General features: G+C 37.8%; 2 protein-coding genes across 4 annotated transcripts in view; one reads left to right on the forward strand and one right to left on the reverse strand.

Annotated features, from left to right (window-relative positions):
• The window catches only part of Rev3l (REV3 like, DNA directed polymerase zeta catalytic subunit), a 137398-nt gene extending 114451 nt beyond the window's left edge, over nt 1–22947 (reverse strand). For 2 of the 3 annotated variants that reach the window (XM_085690513.2, XM_085690508.2), the window contains exon 1: nt 22589–22947. In XM_085690513.2, the coding sequence (XP_085546639.2) occupies nt 22589–22727 (139 nt within the window). In that variant the 5' untranslated portion in view covers nt 22728–22947. Of the gene's footprint in view, nt 1–13146; nt 13276–22588 lie in introns of all 3 variants that reach the window. The other variant, XM_085690516.2, reaches the window with a different exon arrangement.
• The window catches only part of LOC125394293 (uncharacterized), a 114513-nt gene continuing 111600 nt past the window's right edge, over nt 22726–25638 (forward strand). The window contains exons 1-2 of the mRNA XM_087898460.1: nt 22726–22831; nt 22879–23528. Of these exons, the coding sequence (XP_087754586.1) occupies nt 22726–22831; nt 22879–23528 (756 nt within the window). The remainder of the gene's footprint in view (nt 22832–22878; nt 23529–25638) is intronic.

Consider the following 25638-nt stretch of genomic DNA (forward strand, 5'->3'; position numbering starts at 1 on the left):
TATAGTTACACATCATGTGGTCTGAAAACAGTAAGTGTAAATTCCAAAAGGTGTGCGTGAATTTTTTGTTTGAATACATCTTATAACATGTTTTGACCCATTATCCCCATGAGTCATTCTTTTGTCTAGGCACCCACACTGTACTCTACCCAGCGAAGTCACTTAGTAGCTGTCTTCGTGTCACAGTACTGTAGTGCTTATGTTAACTGCTGTTTTAATGACAATTCCCAAACACAAGCAGCAAAGACACTAGCAATCCAGATATGCCAATGAAAGCTGTAAAGCTCTTCCTTTAAGTGAAAGGGATAAAGTACAACAAAATATGTGAGACACTGGTCTAAACTCATGTACCTTTTATTATAGTATGCTATTTTTCTTTTGTTAACTTATATAAATTAGTAAGTTTTATAATAGTCATGTATACAAGTGAAAAATATATTTTTCTACATGTGGTTTAGCACTGCCATAGTTTCAGTGATCAACTGGTCTTAGCAGGAAAAGACAACCACTTCATCACTAATTTCATATACTATTAAAAAAATTCAATAATATTTTATATGTAGTATGTTTCCTCTTTTATAAATTTTGTTTTTAAATAGAACTTCTGATGGGCATACTCTACAATCAAGTATTATGTCAAAAGAAAACATAATTTGGGAGGAGTAAGGAGTGGGTGTGGTCAAGACACATTGTATACATGTATGAAGTTTTCAAAGACTAAAACATTTAAAAATAGACATAATTTCAACAATAAATCTAAAGGAATGGACATTAAAAACTGTTGAGAACAAAAGTGAAATAAACCAGAATCCTTATCTTTATGAATTTTATCTTCTAAAAAAAAACTGTCAGGGGCCAGAGAGCTGGCTCCATGAATAAAGGCACTTTCTGCCAAGCTTAATGACCTGAATTCAACCTCTGAGACCCACATGGTTAAAAGATAGACCAATTCCCAAAGACGGTCTTCTGACCTCCCCTGTATGTTGTTCTTGTCATGGAACATACAATCCCACACATAGATGCACAAAATAATATATAAAAAAAATACAAAACTACAACAAAAGAAACCTGTCAGGGCTGGAGAGATGGTTCAGCAAGTAAGAATGCTTACAGAGATGTGATATCACACACTCCTGGAAGTGCAGCACAGTGAGGGGCAGAGAAGGGAGAACTGCTGGGGTCTGCTAGCCACTGGCCCATCATAGGCTACTTTCATGCTGAGTGAGAGGTCCATTCTCAAGGCATTAAAGCAGAATGACAAAGCAAGATAAGTCCTCCTGTGGCCTCTACACTCACATATACACATATGCACATATATTATACACAAATGCACACACATTCATACACACACAAAGTAAAACACAGCATGAAGTTGATGGTTTTAACCTTCTTGGGATGCACAATTTAATGACAATATTGTTCAACCATGACCACTATAACCACCTTCAGAACTTTTCCGACATCCCAAACCGAGATTGTCCTATTGAACAAGAAATTCCCATTCCCCTCATCCCAGCCCCTGTTAACTACCTACCATCCTATTTTATGAAACTGGCTCATCTGAGTGTCTCATATACTGTCATTCTTTCACAAGATTTTTCTTTTAATTATGGCATGTTCAGGCACCATGCACTGAGGACACAGAGATGCACAGCACACAGCTCTATTCTAAAGAAACTCACACCGTAGTAGGGAAGCAAAACAAAACTCTTGAATCATTTGGTAACTGTTCTAACAAAAGTACAGTGATGGCACAAAGGCCAAACTCAGTGAAGGCTTCACCACAAAGGCAATGGCTCATGACAGTCATCTAGTATCAAGAATCTACCACGATGAGCACTGGCACCACACAGAAAAACAGCATATACTCCTTCAAATTTATTTGGGAGGGGTGACATTACTAGATACTCTGCACATTTACTAAGCCACCAGGTCTGTGTTCCTTAAGCCATGAGCATATGCAAAGTCTTGAGGATCTTCACTTGGAGGAAGAACAAGCAGTTTAGAGTGGAAAACTTCAGGAAGAACCAGTGGCAGCTGAAACAACATCTCGGTACCACACCGTGAAAAAAATTTTAGGTTACTCGCAATCTGACTTTATTAATACGGAATAGCTTAAGAACCTTAAAATATGTAAAAATCCCAACGGATTTTAGTTAGTTAGTTGTTAGTACTCACTCTTAGGATATTCCCAGAGGTTTTTATTTCCTATAATGGTAGGTACGAGGGATTATATTTGTAAATTATTTTTGTTTTAGATGTATGAATGTTTTTCCTACAAATATGTCTGGGCATATGTGTGCCTGGTACCCACGGAGTCTAGAAGAGGGCATCAGGTTCCCTGGAACTGGAGTGACAGATGCTCTTTAGTTAGAGAGCTATGAGCTGCATGTGGGCACTAGAACTGGACCAAGGTTCTCTCAAGAGCCACAAGTGTTCTTAACCATTGACTCCCCTCTCCAACCCCAGAATTAATTTGTATTAATGAGAACATTGACAGTTTTATACAGAGATTACAGTTTGGAAAATACCTTTAGAATACAGGAGGTTAATGATGGCCTCAAACTGGAGAGGCATATCAGTAGATTTCATGTTTGGGGATTAATGTTTTTTTTTTTTACATGTTCTATTTGTGTGCAAGTTATGTGTGATTACACCACACATTTATAGATCAGAGGACAACTTGTGAGAGTAGATTCTTCTCAACCATGAGATCCTAGTGTTTAAACTCAGGTTGTCAGGCTTGAAAGAAATCACCATTTACGCAATTGAGCCCTCTGCCAGACCAAGTAACAATTTTTCCTAATCATAAGGTTTTTATTTTAAAAAATAGATAAACAGTAAAAACTTGACTCATCTTTTGACACATTTCATTACTTCTTTCCCTATGTTTACAATATATTCATTTTTAAACAAAGGATTCATACCTCACAAATTATTGAAGCTCATTCTTCACTTAGTCATGAAGGGAACATTTCCTCCTTTGGTTGTTATCTTTTGGTGGCTGTACAGAAAGCATTATAGATATAGCCATCCCATACTTTAAAAGATTTAGTTTATTAACAATTTTTTTTGTTTTGCTACTATATACAAGTTGAACATTCCTTAACAGAAAATACAAAATCTTAAGCTTTTTTTGAAACTTATATTAAGCTCAGATTTTAGAGCACTTCAGATTAGTATTTAACTTCTACCAGTTCTTCTTATTTAGTGGGCACATGGGAATCTCATGTCTATTGCCAGAATCTATTCAGTTCATGGTAAACTTAACAGTTCTTGACAAGAAATATCAGGTGAATACGAAGCAGGAGTCATAAGATTTAAAAACAAGGAATTTTTTTTGTTATCAAGTGATTAGGAAATTATTCCACCAAGAAAATCACAAATCTATATGTATGGACCTAACAGAGTATCAAAAGACATTAGCAAGAAATACAAAGACAAAAAACTGACAGAACTGAAAGAAACAGACGAGCCTATAAGTTGGAAATTTCAACACTCCTCTATTAGTGTTTGATAGAACAAAGGTGATGAAAAACTTCAGTCATTACTAAAAGAAATACATACAAACCTAAAATAAGATATTTTAAATTAAGAATTTAAAGGCTGAAGAGATGTCTCAGTAGTTGGTTTATTGCTCTTCCAGAAGAACTGGATTCAACTCCCAGAAATCGTACTGAGCAGCTCACAACCACCTATAACTCCAGTTCCAGGGGATCAATGCCTTTGCAGACATCTGTAGACACATGATACACACACACACACACACACACACACACACACACACACAATTAAAACTTAAAAAAGGACTAACTTAAAATGTAAAGTCTTACAATTAAAAATGTTGGTATGAGCCAGGCAGTGGTGGCACATGCTTTTAATCCCAGCATTTGGGAGGCAAAGGCAGGCAGATCTCTTGTGAGTTCGAGGCCAGCCTGGTCTACAAGAGCTAGTTCCAGAACAGGCTCCAAAGCCACAGAGAAACCCTGTCTCGTAAAACAAAAACAAAAACAAAAAGTTGGTATGGAACATGTTGAATCTGTCACTAGCTACATACCTTGGTACATCCATTTTGGAAAAAATTTTGTATGCATGTGCACATATTTATAAATTTACATTTTTTGAAGAATAAATAACAAATCCATATTCTATAGTGAAACATTAAAAATCAAATAACAACATGATAAACAGAGGTAACTAACCCTCCTTAGCTCCAACTGAACATTCAGACTCAATGCAAACAGATCCGATATTCCTTACCCTTCTTGGTACAATGTAAACCATAAAACAACACACCAGCAGCATGCATGCTATTCGATAATCCCCAAAGCTACTCAGGAATCATTTTGTTTTGTCTTGTCAAGAACAAATCAAGTGTCAAAGACTTGGAATGCACAAGGATAGGTGCATTAGCAACTCAGGTTTGGAGTACCAAAGAGCAAACAGAGAAATAGTTTTTAAGCTTCAGCAAGGGGCTTCTTGTTCAATGGCAAGCATTGTCAGACCCCGGAAAGCCTTTATCCCCACATTTACAGTTCATCCACAATCTGCCCAGTTTTATATTTTTTCTGAGACACAGTTTCTCTAGTCTTTACATGCACACACATATATATGCATGCATATATGCACATACCCACATGAGCATAGTACACACAGGGAAAATTAAAGGTTTCTGTGAAATTATCAGAAAATCAAAGAAATGGAAAATGCCAAGAAGAAACAAAAGACAACAGACATATGCAGAACTAACATATAAGCAAAACTCTATAATAGAGAAAGGAATAAAAATTACATTAGGAATGAGAAAGAACAGAATCACTATTGTTGAAAATAAAATCAGTAATGTAAACAGTAAAAAAGCTTATCAATAATGGAGAAATCAAAAACTAACAGTAGAAGAGAAGATGGAACTGAAGATATGGCCCATCAGGTAAAGATACTTGTTGCCACACTTGACAAGCCCCACTATGGAAGAAAATCAACACCTGCAAATTGTCTTCTGACTTCTATGTGTGCTGGGGAACATGTGTACCCATACACACTAAATAGACAAATGTAATAAAACACACAGAAAAAATAGAAAAGCTGAATGCTTAAAAGGAGAGAGTGAGGCTGGGCATGATAACACACCCCTTTAATACCAGCATGAATCTCTGTTTGAGGCCACCCTGGTCTACAGAGCAAGTTCCAGGACAGTTAGGGCCACACAGAAAAACCTTGTCTTGAAAAAAAAAATTAATTAAAAAAAGGAGGCAATGAAAATGGTCACAGTATTTTAAAAGAGAAAGAAATATTATCCAATCCATAAGCAACAAAAAACTTTTAAAACTGCTTATTACTTTATATTAAAACACCACAAAAAGGAATAAATGTAATAACCAAAAGTACAACAGAAGAATCCCAAACTAAAAAGCATGTGCATCTTTGTAGCAAAAGAACTTTCTTTAGCTGGACAGAATTTAAAAAGGCCTGTGAGATGGCTTAGTGGATAATAGGTGCTTGCTGCCAAGTCTCATGACCTCAGCTCAATCGCTGAGACCCCCAAGGTAGAAAGAGAACTGAGTCCCACAAGTTGTCCTTTGACCTGCATACTCATGCTGTCAAACACACATGTGCTCACAAATATAGGAAATAAAAAAAAATTAAAGACATCAGAAAAATGTTTAAGACAATTCTGAAGAAAAAAAATACCTAGGACACCTGCACAATGTGGTATAATTAAGCTCGCCATTCTTAACCAAGCTAGTCAGTACTATGCACATGTGACAAGTCATCTCAGATAGTTTGGGTTCAGAAAAACATTCTACAAATACATTCGCCTAAATAGTATCTGACACTATTTGAAGAAACTAAGTTAATAAAAATTGACAGTCAAGCTGGGAATACTGAAACACCTCTGTAAACAAAGTATTACAAGGCTACATATCAAGTTCACGGCCAGAAACCTTGTTATTTAAGATAAAATCTTTTTTTTTAAATTAGCTGAGATTTTTGCACATATTTTGACATCATCACCTCTATCAACTCTTCCCAGGTCACACCCCGCCTCTTTCCACACAACTCTTCCCAGAGTCACACCCCGCCTCTTTCCACACAACTTTATGTCCTCCTTTTTCCCTTATCAAGAATGTTTTGTGTTGCCCAAAACTTCTTGGATATAAGACATATTTAAAAAATTTGTGTTCACTAAGAAAAGTTATTTTTTAAGATAACATGTATAGTTTAGAACATTCAACACTTAGTAGTAGTCTTACAAATTAGTGTGGGAAGCTGGGAGTACCAAGAACCTAAACTGTACAGGTTTAGTATCCCTACTGTGAAAATCTGAAATTTGCAATGCTCCAAATCACAAATATTTTGAGCATTAGCATATTAAGTGTAAAAATTCCACGCTCAATCTACTGTGATGGGGTCATTCTGTCAGGCTGTATGTTTAGGTAAAGCATAAATAAATTTCATGGGTCCTGTCCTTAATATACTTCATTACGTACAAACAAATAGGAAATCAGAAGATTTTCTATCATATGCATTTTAGAAGAGGGATACAAATCTGTGTTATGTAAGAGACAATATTTTATCTTGTTCTTGAATTTTATAATTAATTACAACTACATTTCAGTATATATGCTTTTTATACTGAAACAATTTACACAGCAAATGCCAAAACTAAGAGGGAAAGGGGGTTTACTTCAAATGTATAAACTTATAAAGATAAAAGAATAAAGCATATTTATTACAACAAAAATTTTACTGTCTAAAAACCTTGCTGAAAATGGGTTCAGGTGGGTTTTTAAAAAAATCAAAACAAAACAAAAAACAAATAACCTAAAAGGATTAATATATAGTAACAGGTCATGACTTATAGTAGGTGTCATAGAAGCAGTCAAGTTGAAAGAAAAATATATAATGACACAAGACAAGAAATAAGATTCAAGATGGAATCATTTAAAGAATCCTCTTGGATTGCTAAAGAGGTATCTACAACGCTATTCATGTAAATTTGTTACAGATCTGCAACCAGGCAGATGTAAAATCCTAAAATCAGTATTTAGAAAATTATGACAATTATTATTGTTACTATTAGGTAACAATTACTCCCTTTAGGCAATAACTTTTACAATACAATTTGTATTTATTTATTTTTAGTGATTTGTCTTATTGTAGTTTCAAGTAAAATACCAGGGAAAAAGTTTCTTCACTATAAAGAGTTTAAAGAACTACTGTAAAGTTGTATCAGTCATGAACCTTTTGTGTGTGCCAAATAACAGACACAAATAAAGAAAAAGTGATGCAAAGTAAGACCAACAGAATGGGAAACAATCTGTGACAGATCAGACAAAAAGTAAACAATATACAACATTTGAAAACAAAATTTTAAAAATGTCATATTTTCTTCATGTAGTTTTATGTTATAGGATATCCTATCAGTTTAATATCAGCTTTTGAAGAAAACTCATTGTACCAGATGAACACAGCAAGCTACACTGCAACCTCAGAAATGCTTTCTAAAGTCATTACAGGAATAATCAAGGAACTAACCATCTGTCAATAATCCGTATCAAATAAATGAGAAATTACTACAATTTTCAATTGAAATATATATAGATTGGTGACAGTAACAAATTCTCAAAGAAACCCCAATAAATTTTTAAAGTTTCAAAAAAAGATACTGGCTTTCAACAACGTTCTACCGTATCACTTAAGAATTACTACTTGGTTTTGACTTTTTTTATGCTGCTGAATAAAATTACTTGTGCAGATAAGGTGGTCTGGCAACCTTTAAAATGTTTAAAACTACATTAAATTATTCAAAACATGCTAATATGTCTGCTCTTACAGCTTTGAATTCTCTTATATAGAGTTCAGTAGAGTCAAGTACTTTACATCAGATGCTATATAGCAGGTGACAGACACTTCTGCCATTTCTTCCATAGCTCACTAAAATATTTCATAACCTCTGGATGATTATCTGGTAGTATTACTATTTTTCCAAAATGGCTACATTTTATTTATCTTTATTTTACGTGATCAGTAAGAAACTAACAATCTAGTCACTCTAATGTCTACATGGTTTGTAGGTGGAGGGCACACTTGTCCATCCCGCTGCCCAGCTGCTTAGTCCCGAAATAATCACACAGAAACTGCATCAATTAAATCACTGCTTGGTCCATTAGCTCTAGCTTCTTATTGACTAACTCTTACATCTTAACTTAACCCATCTCTATTAATCTGTAATTCACCACGAGGTTGTAGCCTACCAGTTCCTGCACGTCTATCTCTGACAGCAGATCCATGGAGTTCCCACACTCAGTCCTTCTTCCAGCATTCAGTCCAGTCCTCTCCGCCTACCTAAATTCTGCCCTATCAGGCCAAGGCAGTTTCTTTATTCATTAACTAATACAAGCAACACATAGACAGAAGTATCTCCCACACCAATGGTTGAAGAAAAGGGCTAATTGAAAAGATAAAGCAACATTTGAACTACTTACTGTTGTATATGTTTGTGTTAAACACACAAGTATATATACAGTATACTTGTGAAATAATAGCAAGACTCAATACAATATTCTGAACAAGTATTTTTCTACCTATGCTACATAATCTGATCATCTAAAAATAGTCCTTTAAAGGATGGCCCTACTTCTTACCAGGTGGTAGTGGTGCACGCCTTTAATCCCAGCACTTGGGAGGCAGAGGCAGATGGATCTCTGTAAATTCAAGGCCAGTCTGAGCTAGTTCCATGACAAGCCCCAAAGCTACAGAGAAACCCTGTCTTGAAAATTAAAAACAAAAAAACTACACTCACAACGAGTAGAGTAAATTTTATAAGTAGGGCGTTGGTGGCGTAAGCCTTTAATCCCAGCACTCGGGAGGCAGAGGCAGATGGATCTTTGTGAGTTCAAGGCCAGCCTGGTCTACAAGAGCTAGTTCCAGGACAGGCTCCAAAGCTACAGACAGAGACACCCTGTCTCAAAAAACAAAAAACAAACAAACAAATAAAAGATGGCCTATTTCTTGACTGTAATGTCAAAAAAAACAGTCTCCCAATAGAAACAAATCTAGAAAAGGAAAAAAAAAAAGGACAGGATATTTTCGAAAATTTTAAATCACAGACTTTTAAGGATAAAATCTCCGAATAATATACGTCCATGCTGGATCTTTTCTTTCTATTCTTGCACCAAATATGCACACATAACTTCATTGAGATGTGTTTTAAAGGTTTAATACACACACACACACACATACACACACACAGAGAGAGAGAGAGAGAGACAAACACACACACCAAAATTTTAAAAATCACTATTTAAATAAAAAAGCACTTATTGTCAGAACAACTCGATTCATAGATCATAGATACAGGTCAATTTTTCTCACATATGAAGAACATCTCAGAACCAAGAATTTCAACAGTAAAATGAGCACAAGAGAAATAACATACGAACTGGGGATGTAGCTTGGCTGACAAAGTGCTTGCCTAGTATTCCCAAAGCTCCAGGTTTGATACCCAGTACCACGTAAACCGGGAATAGTGGTGAATGCCTGTATCTCAGCACTAAGGAGGTCAGGCAGGAGGCTCAAATTCAAGATCATTTTCAGCTAACAGTGACTTTCATGCCAGCCTGTTCTACATGAAATACTTTCTGCTTAAACATACATAGATATATGCACACATGCATTTGTGTGTGTATAATTCTCAAGTATATAGAAAGACAATGTTACTATAATGTAGGAGCCAGGAGATAGCACAGCAGGTAAAGGTACTTGCTACACAAGTCTGGTGCACCAAGTTGGATTCTGGGAATCCAATGTAAAGACAAAAGGGAAGACCTGACTCCCTGGCTCCACAAGTTTGTCTGTCCTCCAACCTATACATGTATGCTGTGTTGTATGTATATGCGCACACACACACATACAAACACACACAAATAAGAAATTAAGAAATGTAAATTAATATTGAATTGAGATCTATACTTTTACCCATCAGATTGAAGATAAAACACTTGACAACAAAATCTTCAATATCTGGTCTCATTTCTGGTGGCAGTACAGATTAAACAACCTCTGTATTATAATTTTTATATTTAAAAAATGTCTGGTAGAACATTTTTTAAAATGTGGTACACAAGATATATATGGTATATGGTCATTTTAAAATTACTCTAATTATCTACTTTTTTAGGTCTCTGAATAAGGCAGACAGGTAAGAAACTTGGATGAATACAGTAGTCTTATTCTACTTATTGCTCATCTAATAATACCTTATTGTAGTTAGTGGACAATGTAGGTATTTGCGAATGGAACACAGAATAAGAATAGCAGTAACAAAAGGAATTAAGTTTACCTAAACCAAATATATTATTTATGTAAACACCTCCAGCTCAGGGTATAGCTCAGCAACAGAATACATGTCCATCACACACAGGGTTCAATCCCTAACATTATTTTTAAAATTAAAAAAACAACTACTTATTTAACAAAGGGAACAATGTCATATGACATATGTCAGCAAATGGGCCCTTTGGAAATATGAGTCAGCCAGCAACAGTATAACAAATTATAATAATGACCCCCTTATTAGCCATATATCCTTAGGAAACCCCTAAAGGCAACCCCTGTGATTTGTTTTGGACCATCAAACAAAAATATATATGGGGCTTGCCTTTATTTGCTGTTCCTGGAAACTGTGGTGTTACCTTCAGGTGAAGAGTCATGTCTAGTCTGCTAGAAACTTCTGGCTCTACGGCACCCTAGCTAACAGGCAGTACCAAATTCCAAACCAAATAAAACTATTCTAGACTAACCACCTAGCCTATTCACTGATGGGAGACATATAAACAAGCCCACGGAGAAGAAGTAACGGAGATGCTTAACTAATAGGAGCCCAGAACTAAAGGTTAATACAGCTATTTCTTGACACTACTAAGTTTAGGGGAGGAATGCTGTACAGAAAAAGTTAGTGTAACTGGGGAAAAAAAATAAGATTTGTGAACAAATAAAGTTCCAACTTTACTCTTTCTGCTTTAAAATTTCACGATGAAAATATAACTGCCCCTATCTATGTAGGACTAGTACCAAAGTTCCCATTCGTCTACCTCAGATATTAAAGCCTCTTATAGGAAATGGAGTGATATTTGCATATAACCTACCTATAACATCCCATGTATTGTAAATGATCTTTGGGTTACTTATGGTGTCAAATAAAATATAAATGCTAAGCAAATGGTTGCAATATTCAATTAACAATAACAAGAAAAAACCAGTCTGTACACATACAGCACAGATGCACTTGCCCGCCCCCCCAAATAACTTTCTGAGAGTGAATGAATCCCTGGATATAAGATCTTCAGATATAAAGGTCTGACTACAGATTCACATAGTATTTTCTTAATTATACTAAACTTATAAAAAATATTTTCTATTAGATTAACTTTCAAGTCCAATTTCCTTATAAAACATTTACATAAAGTAACTCAGTCTAAATGATCATGAAATATTGAAGCTAGATAGTACCACATAGGAAAAGGTGGATCAATATGAGTAACTATTACTGTGACTAAGAATATGTTCACAGTCACTGTCATTTACAAACAATACTGTTTTGCTTTTCTGCTTCTTTCGCCTAAATGAGTAATAACCTAATACGTGTTCCCTCATTTGCTCTCACATTCTATGAGGCACGCATGCTACAAACTTAGATAAGAGTCAATTAGCCTCTTCACATCTCATTTCCTTACGTGTAAAAGGGTGGAAACAGTACTTTTTTATAGTGGTAAAGACTAAATTACTTGGAAAATGGTATACAATAAAAATCAAAGAATGGTCCAACACCTATTACTAAAAATAATATGAAATTAAAGTTTAGCTAACATATGTTTTCTATTTTAAAAAACCTTAAACCTAATTAACCGAAATATGATACATAAAAATTAACTTGGAAGATCTTTCTGACTTTGTAAAAGTTAAAAAAAAAAGGCTAACAGAAGTTATTTTTTAAAAATCTGATAAATATATTTACAAAATATATGGTGAAGACAACTAAAGCACTAGAAAATAATGAATTATTTGGCCTAATTCCACAGTGCTAAATAGGTTTAAAACAAGAGGCTTCATTTTTTTGTATGTGTATTATAAATTCACAAAAGGAAAATCAAGCAAAGTAATAAATCCCTTTTGACAAGTCACCTTTACTGTGACACCTGGCATATGCTTTTAATATGTCCTACCATAGTTTATGTATTTTTAAAGCACTACTAATGACTTTGGAAAATCGGGCTCCTTTAAAGGAATACATTTAGCCTAATGTGCAGCACTGGGAAAACTATAGTTACTCCTTAACCCATGGTTTATCACTGATCCTTTTCAAGGAGAGATCAGAAATGGACATTGTCCTGCCCTATAGAAAACAAGAGGTTTTGTTTTGTTTTGTTTTGAAAGTTATGCCTGGATAGGGTGATTTAAAAAACTGGCCAGCTTTTAAAAGGTGTTTGAAAAACATAATTATCTCATCTATAGACATGAGTCATTGACCAACTATAAAGAGCCTACCCCACAATGTGCAAGTGATCTAATTTTACATTAATGAAAGGAATACATAAATGTTACAAAATGTTACATTTTCCATTTCACTTCAATTCAAACATTTTAAAGAGCACTTAGTACACAAGAGGTAGCAAGGAAGAGTCTAGAGACAAGTATAAAAATGGGTAACATTATGCTACTACATGGCAGACATTTGCTGGTTATTTTATTCAGTAATAATAGTCCTGTGAGGTAGAAATCAGTAAAACTCATTTTACAGAGAAGGAAATTAAAGCACATAGAAGTAAAATAACTTGTCCAAGGTATCTCAGCACAGAAGGCAGTGGAATGGAGGAGTTATTGGGCGGTGAGGGGGATGCCTGAGGACAGTGCTATGACTATTTCTACAGACAATGTTCAATGCAGTAAGCCCTTTGACAGCAGTGTGGGAAAGGGCCAGGACTTGAAAACCAAGGAGATCAACTCTGGGAGTGGTCAAAGGAGCCAGAGGCTTAAAGAGTTTGATATTTGAGTTGTTACTTTTAAGGATGAGTACCAACTTCAATGCCAAGGATAATCCCACCCCCCTCACCCCCAATATATTAACCAAAATAAATTACTTACTTGAAATTGAGAAAAACAATTTTGAGAGTAATCTTCCTCAGATATATTATTCCATAGTTTTAAAAACAAATAATATGATGACAGTTTAATTTTTAGGTTGCTTTTATGTGGCTTGTCTTGGTTTTTATTCTGAAATGAAATTTAGATTAGTCATTTTCTTGTTCTGAGAAACTAGGAGTATGCCAACATGTTTTAACTTTACATTCTTTCACATAGCAACATGTATTCTTACTTACAAAGTCATCTCTTTCACATCTTAAACAAACCTAATTTAATATATAAATGACTTTTAAGTGTAAATATATGTATATGCAAACTAAAATACTTCTTTTAATTCTTGTTACACTTTCTTGGCAATTGGAAGAAGTGTAAGAAAAATAGAAAACTTTTACAAATTGTTAAATATTAGACAAGGCATTTCTGAGGTAACACTCTTTTATTTGTTTATATAGTTAATATTCCCTGATCCCAAAGAAAATTAAATAATTACTCCCAAAGAAACTGATTTTGAATTCTTATTAGTTCCCAAAATCTAGAATTAAAGTAGAATTGGCCAGAAAATATATATAAATAATTTTCCATTGACAATGACTATCCATTTGCTTCAGAAATCACTGTTAGACATATATTCAATTTCTGCTGCAGAAAACAGTCCAGTTTCCCAATAATAATCAAGCAACAAGTTTTCATTTAAACAAATCGAAATATTTAAAAATCTGTAAGAACCAGAAGAAACACAGGAACATCCGGAAATCTTCAAAGAATATTAAAAAAAAAAAGTTAAAGGATTGTAACCGAGAGTCTTAATGTTAGTTGTGGTATATTTTGGTATCCTAAATGCATCTACATCATGTTTGGGTAGTGGGTATCTCTCTGATTGCCCAAGATACCTATCTCCATAGTATTTATATTTGCATGGTAATTAGAAGCTAACATAATTGTATTCAAAGTTCACTGTATCTTCACTCCTATTATTTCTTCTTATTTAATACCACTGCGGTGTTAAAATAGCAACTAGGTACCAAAGTAACACACACTCCAAAGCATATCACATATCACAATCATTAATTTTATAAGTATTTCTTTGAAACAACTGGAGCTAATGGCAACCTACCCTATTTAAATGCAACCTACTTAAACTGCAATCATTATTACTTCATATTAACTGAATGTATTCTTAGCCAATGAAAAGTCAGAAGAAAATACATACTAGCAAAGGAATCTGAGAAGTCTAATAGATTTTAATTGTGTATAATTTTAATGCTGATTTTCATTTCTAACTATCCTAAATTCCTTATTTATGTAAGTTGTACTTATTATTCTTAAAGACCATCACACACACACCCCTTACTTGAATCTATTCTACAATTATATTCTCTCCTCTTCTAGACACAGTAGGCTTTTAAAGAGTTCTAAGCTATATGCATGAAATTAGTAATTCTACCAATGTTCTGTATTTCATCTTTCAATTGTCATCAATATCTTCCTACAATATCCCCTCAAATTTGAGGAAGTAAGGGCCAATGTGAAGTAGTGAAAACTGTCCAGATTCCCAGTTTTCAAATCTATCCTCATACCTACCAACCAACTACTGGGCAAAGCCTGAAACTGCTACCTGTTACCTGTCTAAAATTCATGTGTTTGTAAATATATATATATATATATATATATATATATATATATATCCACAACGTTTTAAATATACATACATATATACATATAAGTCTAGAATAAGTTTCTCCACCTTCACATTGCTACTGGTTTTTTACACCTTGTACAGCAGAAGGACATACGGAACATCTGCATGGTGGTTAGTGAAATATAAATATATATATACATACATATATGTTAAAATTTTAAGTATGATATTCTTTCATTTATAATGTAAAAATTCATAATATGTATGAATTTTAAATCCCAACTTCTTCACATCAAGAAGGATCTTTTTGGGACATACATATTCTATTAGTTACCTTGTGGCAAGATAAAATAGCCCATCAAATGCACACGGCAAGCAAGGATTGAGAGTTGGACCTAGAGGTAGTCTTTCCCTGCCCATCTCTGCCTCCGCAGGCACTATCTGCTTTCTTGTCATCAATAGTGAGATGTACCTTGCCCTTGATGGCATGCTCCTCAGGTACTTAGAATACAAGTTCAGAGCAGTTCCAAAATCTCTTTTCCTCAAGAAACAGCTGAGGCTGATGACATTCTAGTTAGTAAAGCACCTCTGTTATTACATTTCAAGTCTTAAAAAAAAAAAAAAATGGTGGCTCGCCCTGCAGTTTATAGGTAACAACCAAAAAGCCTCCCTTTCAGCCTGTTTCACTAGGGTTACCCTCCAATGAGCTATCCCCATCCATTAAAGGCTCTGAATTAGAAGACCTCTAACAAAGCTTTTACTGTAGTGATTGTTTTGCAGCTGTTTACAGCAATTATTAGGATCTTTTCCTTTTGTTCTGCTTTACTAACTTCTGTAACCACAGCTTAAACCAGTTCTACTCACTGAAGGCAATTACTATCACCAATTTTCCTGTCTTCCTAAAGCCAACAGTACATATGTAGCACATTATGTTTCTCTACCTAAAACACATTCCAGTCTTTCCCCTTTCCTTTTTCCTCTCACATGGCACCACTGCTGTACACACAGCCACACATACCCATACACTTTGTTTGACACATATGCAAAACAGGAAACATAAAATCCTTCAGTAGAATTGCTATCTTACAAGTAAAGTACACTTTTAACTCTGAAACTTTCCAAACTGCTTTACACAGAGCATGAATACTTTAGAATCCTACCAACAATGTATGAGACTGGCGTTTCTCCCTTTACTATTCTCAACTTATCCCACATAGTTTTGCAAATAGACGATGGAATACGTTATAGCTACAATTGTAACTTTATAAGAAATACCACATACATATAACACTTGCACATGAATTTTTGTTTATTTCTCTTTTGGCAGGAGTTTATTAGGAAGAAATTGGTCGCTTTTCAAAAGTACAAATGAGTTTACTAGTCAATTTACCTTTTAGCTTATGATTTACCCCATACAGAATTTCATAAAATTCAGAATCTAGCTTCAGTGTATTTTTGTAACCTGAAGGGCATTTATCATTCATGAACTACATCAAAAATAATTATCCTGTTTCTTATTTCACATTTGTTTTTGACTCCTCTGGAAGCCCAATTATTTTTTTGTCCAGAATAGTAGCAATATATCTTTAAAATCCTTATTAAAGAACCATTCTTTTTCCAACTGAAAGATCAAAGATAGTATCTTTGTCTTTAAGAACATATGAGTTCATTTCTGAGTTTTACTCTGTTGCATTGCTATCATGTGCCCAAATCATGCCAGGCTCATAAACATTTTAAGTTCCTGGCATAGACCTCAGTAGCAGAGTACAGGCCTAACATATACAAAGCCCAGGGCTTACCCTCAACACAAGAAAACACACCTTCATATACCCAGTCCCACACTTTAAAATTAAAACAACTTCACAAGCAAATGGATACACTACAACTAGAAATTGCTAGTTTGCTTTAATAGAAAAAAAATGCCTTTGACATTTTCTTAGCTAAGCATAATTGAGGTCAAAATACCATGATGCAATTATGCACTTTGGCGGATATTTATTTTAGAGACCCTAATGAGACTCAAACTTTTTTCTTACTATATTTCTGAAACACATCTAGGAAATTGGCTTTTTCTTAACAAGCATGTGAACAGTCTTTTCTAAACTATGCAGTCAATATATGTTATGTGTAGAAAATCTGAGTACAAAACACACTTTCTACAGAGAATCAACCTTAATATTTCAATAAGTTTTTCTGCATTTTAAATGACTATTTTGTAAACTGATTTTTCACAAAATATGATGACAATATTTTCCATGTTATTACATAATCTAAACATGATTAGAAATGAATAACATTTTGCTGAAATATGCTCCCTTTATGTACCTACTTCCCAACTGTTAGCCATCTGAGGCTGTGATGACTATCATCCATAGATTAATTTTTTTCAATGAATGCTTATGTTTCAAGCACTCTGATAAGCACAGCTCTCTAACAGTGAACAACAACAACAAAAACATTACTAGCATTTCTGAAGGTTACAATGAAGAAAAACTAAATAATCTTCAACACATATAGAATATAGCTACAGCAATGCTATGAAGGCGTTTTAGATGTTTATGGGTAGGAGGACTTCCCTGAGGAAAGATAAACCAGAGTTTTAGAAGAAGGAAAGAAAATATTCTACTTGCAGGGACCAGCAAGTTCAATCCCCTCAACGTGGGAGAGAGCATAGCAAGAAAAGGGACTGAAATATTGCCAATATGGCAGGAATACAAAGAGCAAGGCAAGAAGAATATGGCTTGAACCATGGCTGAACAGAAAGGTAGGACCAAGCTGTGCAAGACTTCGTAGACAGGTAGTTGACACCACCTAATACAAGGAATTTTGTCTGTATTCTAAATACAACTGAATGCTACTAAAGCAGATAGTGTGATGTAAACAGAATTTCGTCTTGAAAAAATCTGATTACAGTATAGAAATCAGATTAGAAGGGGCAGAATAGATTGGGATAAACCAAGATTAGACTATTGTAGTAAACCCTTTCAAAAATGTCAGGAGCTTGGACTTGGATGGTGATGGATAATGAAAAGTAGATGGATTCAAAAGACAATTCGATTTGCCAAGAGATTTATGTTCATAGATTAAAATCCCTGAAACTAGAATCAATGAGTCAAAAGGGAACATTTCAAAGATTTTGGCATAGAGTGCTAACTAAGCAGCCCTACAGAGAGAAGTTTTCTTCATTTGTGAATTACTTTGTATCTGTTCCTCTATCCAAAAATTTTAATTCTTAGAAAATCTAAAATGACAATCTATACTTCCTTCATGAAACCTTCCCTGGACTCCTCTTTTTGCCTGTCAGGTGGTCATCACATCCTCTGTTTAGAGTCCCCACTATCTCTTGCACACATTTCTGCTTCAACCTAATCATTCTATGTTTGATTTTTACTTCCATGTCTATCAACGCTTGTCTTCTGCATTTCTGGAGGGTAATGCTGCTTGAACAAAGGCACACAGACTATGTTGATATACACTAAGCTTCTCCAGAGTGTTCCAGAATCAAGAGGGCTCCTGTCTGCTTCTAATTTGTTGATTATGACTTTAGTCAAATATAATACATAAAACTATTAGAGTTTTCTATTTGGGACTTCAAATATTGATTAAAGTGGTCAAATTTTGTTTGTGATTAGCCTAACTAGAGCTCTGTATGCTCCTGAAAATCTCTAATAATTATAACTAAATAGGTCTTACATGATCTTAAGATATTTTTGAATGTTTAGTTAAGAGTGAACAAGATTCTCAATTTTTTTTGAGAACCTGAGTTAAGTGCTATAGTTTTCAAAACCATACTCATAAAAATGTATTTAATAATCTACCAACTTACCAAAACAGGTCATTATAATCGTTCATTACAGCTAGGTCTATAAAATAGAAGATGTAATCCATCCAAGAAGCCCCAAACTCATGTAGAATTCAAAATTAGAATCTATGTTAAAAAAAAAAAAAGAACCACCGGATTTCATGTTCCTATCTCCAACAATCTATAAAACAGTCACCAAGTAGGAGGAAAGTCACAGGAGAGCAGTAGGAAGCTCCTGGCAGACATCTGGAAGGCAAACAGCTCCCTCTATAGTTTGTCTTGCTTATTTTGGTTCAGGACTTGGTTAGTGAACACCTAGTCCTTCTATTTACTCTACTCTGCATCTCAGCAGGAAGCTCTTTGAAAGGATAATTATGTTTAACCTGGTGCTGAGAAAGTTGAGAATCAACCAAGCTCAGCATGAAGGAGCTACATCAAGTAAGGAAGCAAGAGAGAGAGATGTGGAAACTGGATAGCATCCGGCTCCTCACCTGAGGAGTCACACCCACATTCAGATATGAATCCCACACTTCAGTCATCATCTTGCTCTCTTTCCACACAGAAAAATTACTAGAATGTTGTTATAAAAGAAAAACACATTTTTCTATGAATGATAATGTTTGGGACACAGTTGCATAAAAATAATGTTCAAGAGGGTTTTAAACACGAGTCGAGGGCCAGTGAGAAGATTTAGCTGGTAAAGGCACTTGCTGCCTGAGCCTGATAACCTGTTGGGTCCTAAGAACTCACAGGGTGGAAGGATTCCCTCTGATCTCCACACGTACATGGTGCTAGAGTACATGTACACACGCGTAAGCGCGCGCGCACACACACACACACACGCAAATAAATGTAAAAAACTTTAATGAGTTTGAAAGAACCAAAGGGTTTTTTTAAATTCCATTATTCACATGAAAATAAAGTGACTTTCATAAGAAATCACCATTCTTCAGTTAGCAGATGATCAAATTCATCAGTCAGAATTCCAAATTCAAGCTTGAATATGCTACTTGAAAACATAATATTCTCAAATTTCACCAACTCAAAACATAGAGGCTTTTAAATCCAAGACATTTTTTTACATTACACAAATATGTCCTTAAAAGAGGACAATAAAAGTGAACTGGACTGTTTCCTAAAGCAGAAAATTACTTTTTATGCAATAGCAGTTTTTCAATCAGTTTGAAATTTGTAATTCTTAAATAGCCATTTTGAGAGAAATTTTCTTCTGATGCTATTTTTCAGGACCTCCTTTGAAAGCAAATTCTGTTTATTAAAAAAAAAAAATCTGTTCTCCAAACCCAAGTAAAAGATTAAGGACTTCCAAAATTTGCACCTAAAAAGGGAAAACATGTTTATGGCGCTTCATGGACTTATCAGGTGTTGCAATTTTCATTCCCATAGTTTGCTTGTTAGTAAAGATATGAACTAGCTGCATTTTGTAGTAGTAAATTTGTTTTCAATACAAAGTCTAGCATTCGGAAATTTTTTTTTCCCCAAGACAGGGTTTCTGTCTAACTGCCCTGGCTGTCCTGGAACTTGCTCTGTAGACCAGGCTGGCCTCACACTCAGAGATCCGCCTGCCTCTGCCTCCCCAAATGTTGGGATTAAAGGCATTAAAGCATTAGATTTTTAATAAGATATTCTGGCCTTGCAATTCATTAATTATGTTTAAGTTTTATTTCTCTATATGGCATAGACTAGTCTTCTTTGGGAAGAGAATTCAAAAGCAGAAAAATCTGCCGCTTATTTTTTTCTTGAGATTGAATTAATACTAATTCTACTGGGGGTTTCTGACATTAAAATGCTTGATTTATGAAAACTGCAGACCTTCAGTGTATGCCAAGGCCTTCAATTTTCTTCTTGTTGAGGAAACAAGATTTGTTTTATACTATGTAAGGAGTTATTTTATTGTTTTCTCTTTTGACCTCAACTCCAAGGCATATCCCAACCAAGTTAATTATTAACATACATTAATGAGTGAATTACTGAGTCCTAAGCTAACATTTACATCATCCATGTGCCATGCTTGCAACAAATTTTTGTTTAAGCCTCTGAATTATACCTCTTTCAATCTGATAATACTCAGCAATTTGAAATTTGGTTTTGCCTGTATGAAAAGTATTTTTTATTATTTTTATTATTATTTCAAAAAACACCATAAAAACAGTGAATTTTTCTTTTTCCTTTTTAATTAGGGCAGCGACCTATTGTAAGATATTCAGGACGAAGAGAAGAAATAAATATTCCTTATGAAATAGTTCACATTCCAATATTCAGAAACACAAGTATATACATCACAGTCTATCTGTAAAGGCTATTCTTTCACAAAATTGGGCTGTTAGTGAAACTCATGTATTTCCACAAACAAAACTTTCCTACATAATACAATATTACAATCACCCAGAGATACATAGTTAGTGAGTGTAGCAAGAAAAACCAAAACCGTAGAAAAGTAACAACCACCATCCAGACCAGACCACCACAATATGTATCTACTAGTCACAGAATGTATTGCTCTACGACTTGAAAATCAGCTTCACTATCATTCTCTGCAGCTGAGCCGAGAACAAGCAGTGTATTACTCCGAGGTTCCGAATCAAAACAAAGACAGTACCACGATATTTAAAGGGCACAAAACCTATCCTCCAGAACATCAGAATGCCTCTTATTTTCCAGTCTTCAAGTCCCAAGGGCTGTACTCTCCACCAACTGTTAACAGCATTCATTCAAATTCTCTATCTTCAAAGGTTCACAGCGTCAAATTCCCACTATTTGAAAAAGGAGTCTTTTACCAAATCTTATTTATAGCATTGACATTTTTAACAAAGAGCAGTCACATGAAAAGGTGATAGCTTCGAATGGGTGCCTGTATTTTGGCAAGTGGTATTATCTGGGTAGCCCACAGAAGCTGACTGAAGTAATAAAGATGAATGGCGATGAGGGCAAGGAGCATCAAGTGGGAAACGCTATCTAAAATCCCATAGGGAAATTCCTTGGTAAGAGCATCCGCCTCCAGAATACGGCTTTAGCATTTCACGTTAACAGTTTAAAGCATGTAAAAAGCAAAACTGAAAAATAAAAACACAAAAACCTTGCATATTTGGCCACTATTCTATTTGTGCTATAAATTCCCAACGAGCGTTCCAGAACAGAGCTTCTGTCATTTTTTCCCACCATTTCTTCAAAATACTTGGTTTTTAAATCTATTTTTAAAATGCAACCCTACAACCCAGCCTAGAGGCATTTTGAAACGCCTATGGTGCCGCGAGCTTGGCTGTGTTTCCTAAGGAATTCTCCCACATTAAGTGTAATATTTTATGCTGGGCGACACAAACACGTATTTCCTATTTCCATAGTGCACATTTCCTGAAAGCATTGCACCTGAGGATGCCGCTCTGTCCCCGCCGAGGCGTAAAACTCTAAGCAGTCACGACCTGCACTCGCGGCACAGCCACATGGTCACTTCAATGAGAAAGATTATCTGGCTCCGGGCGCCACTTTCTCCAGCCAAAGCATCTCCGGCAGGGGCAGAGGAGAGCGAGGGTGAAAGGAGGCAACGGGGAGCGACTGACAACGGGTTTGACACTTCCCCTCTGCTCGCAAAGCCATTTCTAGAACAGGGCACCAGGGAGATGCAGAGGGTGCCCGGGGTCCCAATAACCGCCGACTTCTAAGGACCCCGCGAACTCGTCCTTGGGGACGAGGCACAGCCACCGGGCCCAACGAGAGGGGGACTTACCCCGCCCGCCGCCCCACAGTCCATGCCCAGCGCCCGCTGCCTGTCTGCCGCGGAGGGGGGCGCAGCGCTCGCACGAACCCACATTTTTTTTCCCTTCGCCTCCTGTCACGCGCGGGAGAAAAGGCAAGCGGAGCGAAGAAGAGAGGAAGAGTCCGCAGCGACCCCGAGGGGGCCGGCGGCGTGCGCGGCAGCGCCAGGCGGGGAGGGCACCCCCAGCACCCCGCCGCTCGCACCCCCGCCCCCGCCCGCACCCGCTTACCTGCCGGGGTCGCTCCGAAGACTCGAACCACCGGCACCTTCTTGACAGGCAGCTGGGTGAGGGGGGATTGGCAGATATCCAGCCCCCGCAGCGGGCTGGCCATGTAGTAGTCGGCAGTCACTATCCTCACAGAAAACATGTTCGCCGCCGCCGCCACCGTCTCCCCTCCACGGGCGACCTGGCAGCGGCGGCAGCAGCGGCGGCGGCGGCTCCGCAGAGGCGCCTCCTCCCCGGCTCGGTTCGGCTCGGCTTCTCTTCTCCGTATGCCCTCCCCTCGCGCGGACGCCGAGACGAGCGGCGGCGGCGGCGGCTGAGGCGCGCGGGGCAACGGGAGCAACGGGGCTGTGGGGCTGCCGCCGCCTCCTCCTCCTCCTCAGACGCTGCCGGCGAGAGGCAGCGGGAGGGAAGCCCTGGCACGGTCGTCGGGTCGGGTGGTGCCGCTGGTGCTGCCGCCACGGCCGCCGCCGCCGGGAATCACACGGGCTCCTCGGTCCCAGGCTGCAGCTCTTGTTGCCATGATGATGATGTCACGGACGCAACCACTGGGGGAGGGGAGGAGGGGTGTGAGTGTGTGGAAGTGTGCGCGCGAGGGTGCCGACGGGCCGGTAGCGGCGGGTGGGCGCCCGCGCCCCGACGGGAACCCGGCTGGGGGGCGAGGACGGGGTTCACCCCCTGGCCTGGAGCGTGTGGCTTCGGGGAGAGAGGCTGGCGGGAAGCCGGGCCGCGCGGCGCGCGCCGGGGAATCGATGATTCGGCCTGTGGGCCGGGTCACTGCGGCGGGGCCGGGGGAGCGCCGATGTCATGGATAGGCTCCGAGGGGCGCGGGGCTTTGGCGGCTCCTCGCGCTCGCCTCGCCCACCGCCACTTCACGTCCTCCTCGAGGAGGCGGGGAGGCGGCCGCGGAGAGGATTTAACCGCCGCCCCCCCCGCCCCGTATAAGGTAAGGGAACCCGCCCGCGGGAGAAGGGAGGCGCGGCGCAGATCTCGTGCGGCCCGGGCCTCGCGGGAGGGAGGGAGGGAGGGAGGGAGGGAAGGGAGGGAGGGAGGGAGGGAGGGAAGGGAGGGAGGGAGGGAAAGAAGGAGGGCGGGCCGGGCGGGGCGCTGGCTGGGCCGGCCCTTCTCAGGTAACGCGGTGGCTGTGCGCCCAGCCCGGGCCAGCGAGGGGCGGGGGCGCGCGGGCCTCGGCCTATAAAAGGGCCGCCCTGGCGCCCGCTCCCTCCTCCCGGCCCCGGCGGGCGAGCTGCGCGCTCCGCCTCGCCCCCCTCCTCCTCTGCGGTGCTGCAGTGTCTGCGCCCGGCCACTTAAGGAGATTTATTCACGCGCGGCCCTGCCCAGCTTTGCCCAGGGTTGGCAGAGGCACAGCACAGGGATTTCCCACCGTCGTGTTTTTCTCTCCCCCCCCCCCCCGCGCCACTCCCCGGAGTAGGACATTCGTTGTGGTTTCCTTCGCGGTGGCACGAGCGAGAACACGACGAGACTTGTTTGCCCCAGTCACCTCCCTTCACTCCTCTCCCGGCGGGGGGCTGAGCCCTGAGAGCCTTTCAGAGGGAATTTTGGCATAAGGAAAAAGGCTCATAAAAGTCACCGTGTTTTCATGAACGCGTTGGGCAGGATTGACACAGAAGCCAAAGTGGGGTGGGGTAGGACCATTAGACAAAACAAACAAACAAACAAAACCCAACTTTATTTGGAGCCTGACCGATAATGGAAGAGATGCAGTTAGGGTTTGTGGGGTGTTGGGGGAACAGATGCTGCTGTTTTGTGTGTTAAATTAGAACCTATGGGTTTTTTTCTGACTTGGTCACTAATATTGGGCGTGACCTTGGACAAATAATTTGGTTTCTTTAGGCCTTAGTTTTTACATGTGTGAAACAAGGGCTTCTCTTAAAAACTAATCTTTGTAGGTCTTTTACCCCCAAAAAAAATTGAAGTTATAGGACCAGAAACTATGGTGTCAGCTTTGAAATTTGCCACCAGAATTAGGACACTTGACAGTCATTATCCATCCAAAGTCGAGCTCATTCTGTCCCACTTACAAAATTATACAGGTGCGTTTTACTGGTTATTTTATTGCTTTATATTTGGAGTAGTGCGAAAGCTCCTTGTTTGCAGCGGTTGTGGGTTATCACATAAAGCCAAAAGGCTTAAAGGGACACATCACTAAAGGAAGGTTTCTATATCATAAATGCTAATAGGAATTTATGCTTAGGGTGATTTGAGACTGATCAATACAGTAAATTACTCTCAGGAGCATAATAATAAATGGCAAGACTAGGGCATAATTTACCAGCAGCTATAGTACAAGGGAAATTTTTAAAAATTGATTTTAAGTATTTAAAGACTAAAGAAGTGATTTAAAAATAAGACTACCACACACAAGCCTTGGGTTCATTGGATTCAAACAGAATGTCAGATTGACAGTGTCAGTGATTTCCACGGTATTCTGTGGCATTTAGCGTAATTTTTTAATTATAATATTTTTGTCACTTACTAAATCACATTTTGGGGGGAATGGGAAATGGAAATCTGTATTAGCCACCCCACCAGCCAACCCTGTGTATCTCAAGCAGTATAAAATGGAGAATCCTATATTATATTTTGATGAAATCCATACATAATTTTTAAATTATATTGTTTCTACCTGAAAAATAAAGGTATCAAATTAGTCTTGGCTCTTTCTAGAACAAGATTCTTGACCACTGCGTCTTGAAACATTGTCTACTTTTTCAAAAGGCACTTACAACCTTGTTTCACATTCTTCTAGAACTCCAAGAAAATAATGTTCACTCTTGAAAAATGTGAGATGGGGAATATTGTTTCCATTATGTGTAATTTAAAGTTGAAGATCAAATAAAAAACCTGATAACAGTCTCCTAACCACGATTTAATAGGTTTTATAAATATGTTCTTCCTGGGAAAAAAAAAGTTGTAGCATTTTCACTTAGCAACTGAGTTTTAAAATTTAATTTACTAGATAAGTGAGTTTGTCTGATAACTGTCGGTTTATTTTCTCATCTATGAAATGATGAGAAAATCATTTTAACTTTTTA

This window comes from Myodes glareolus, chromosome 1 (genome assembly GCF_982192425.1).
Source record: "Myodes glareolus chromosome 1, mMyoGla1.1, whole genome shotgun sequence".
Classification (NCBI taxonomy): domain Eukaryota; kingdom Metazoa; phylum Chordata; class Mammalia; order Rodentia; family Cricetidae; genus Myodes; species Myodes glareolus.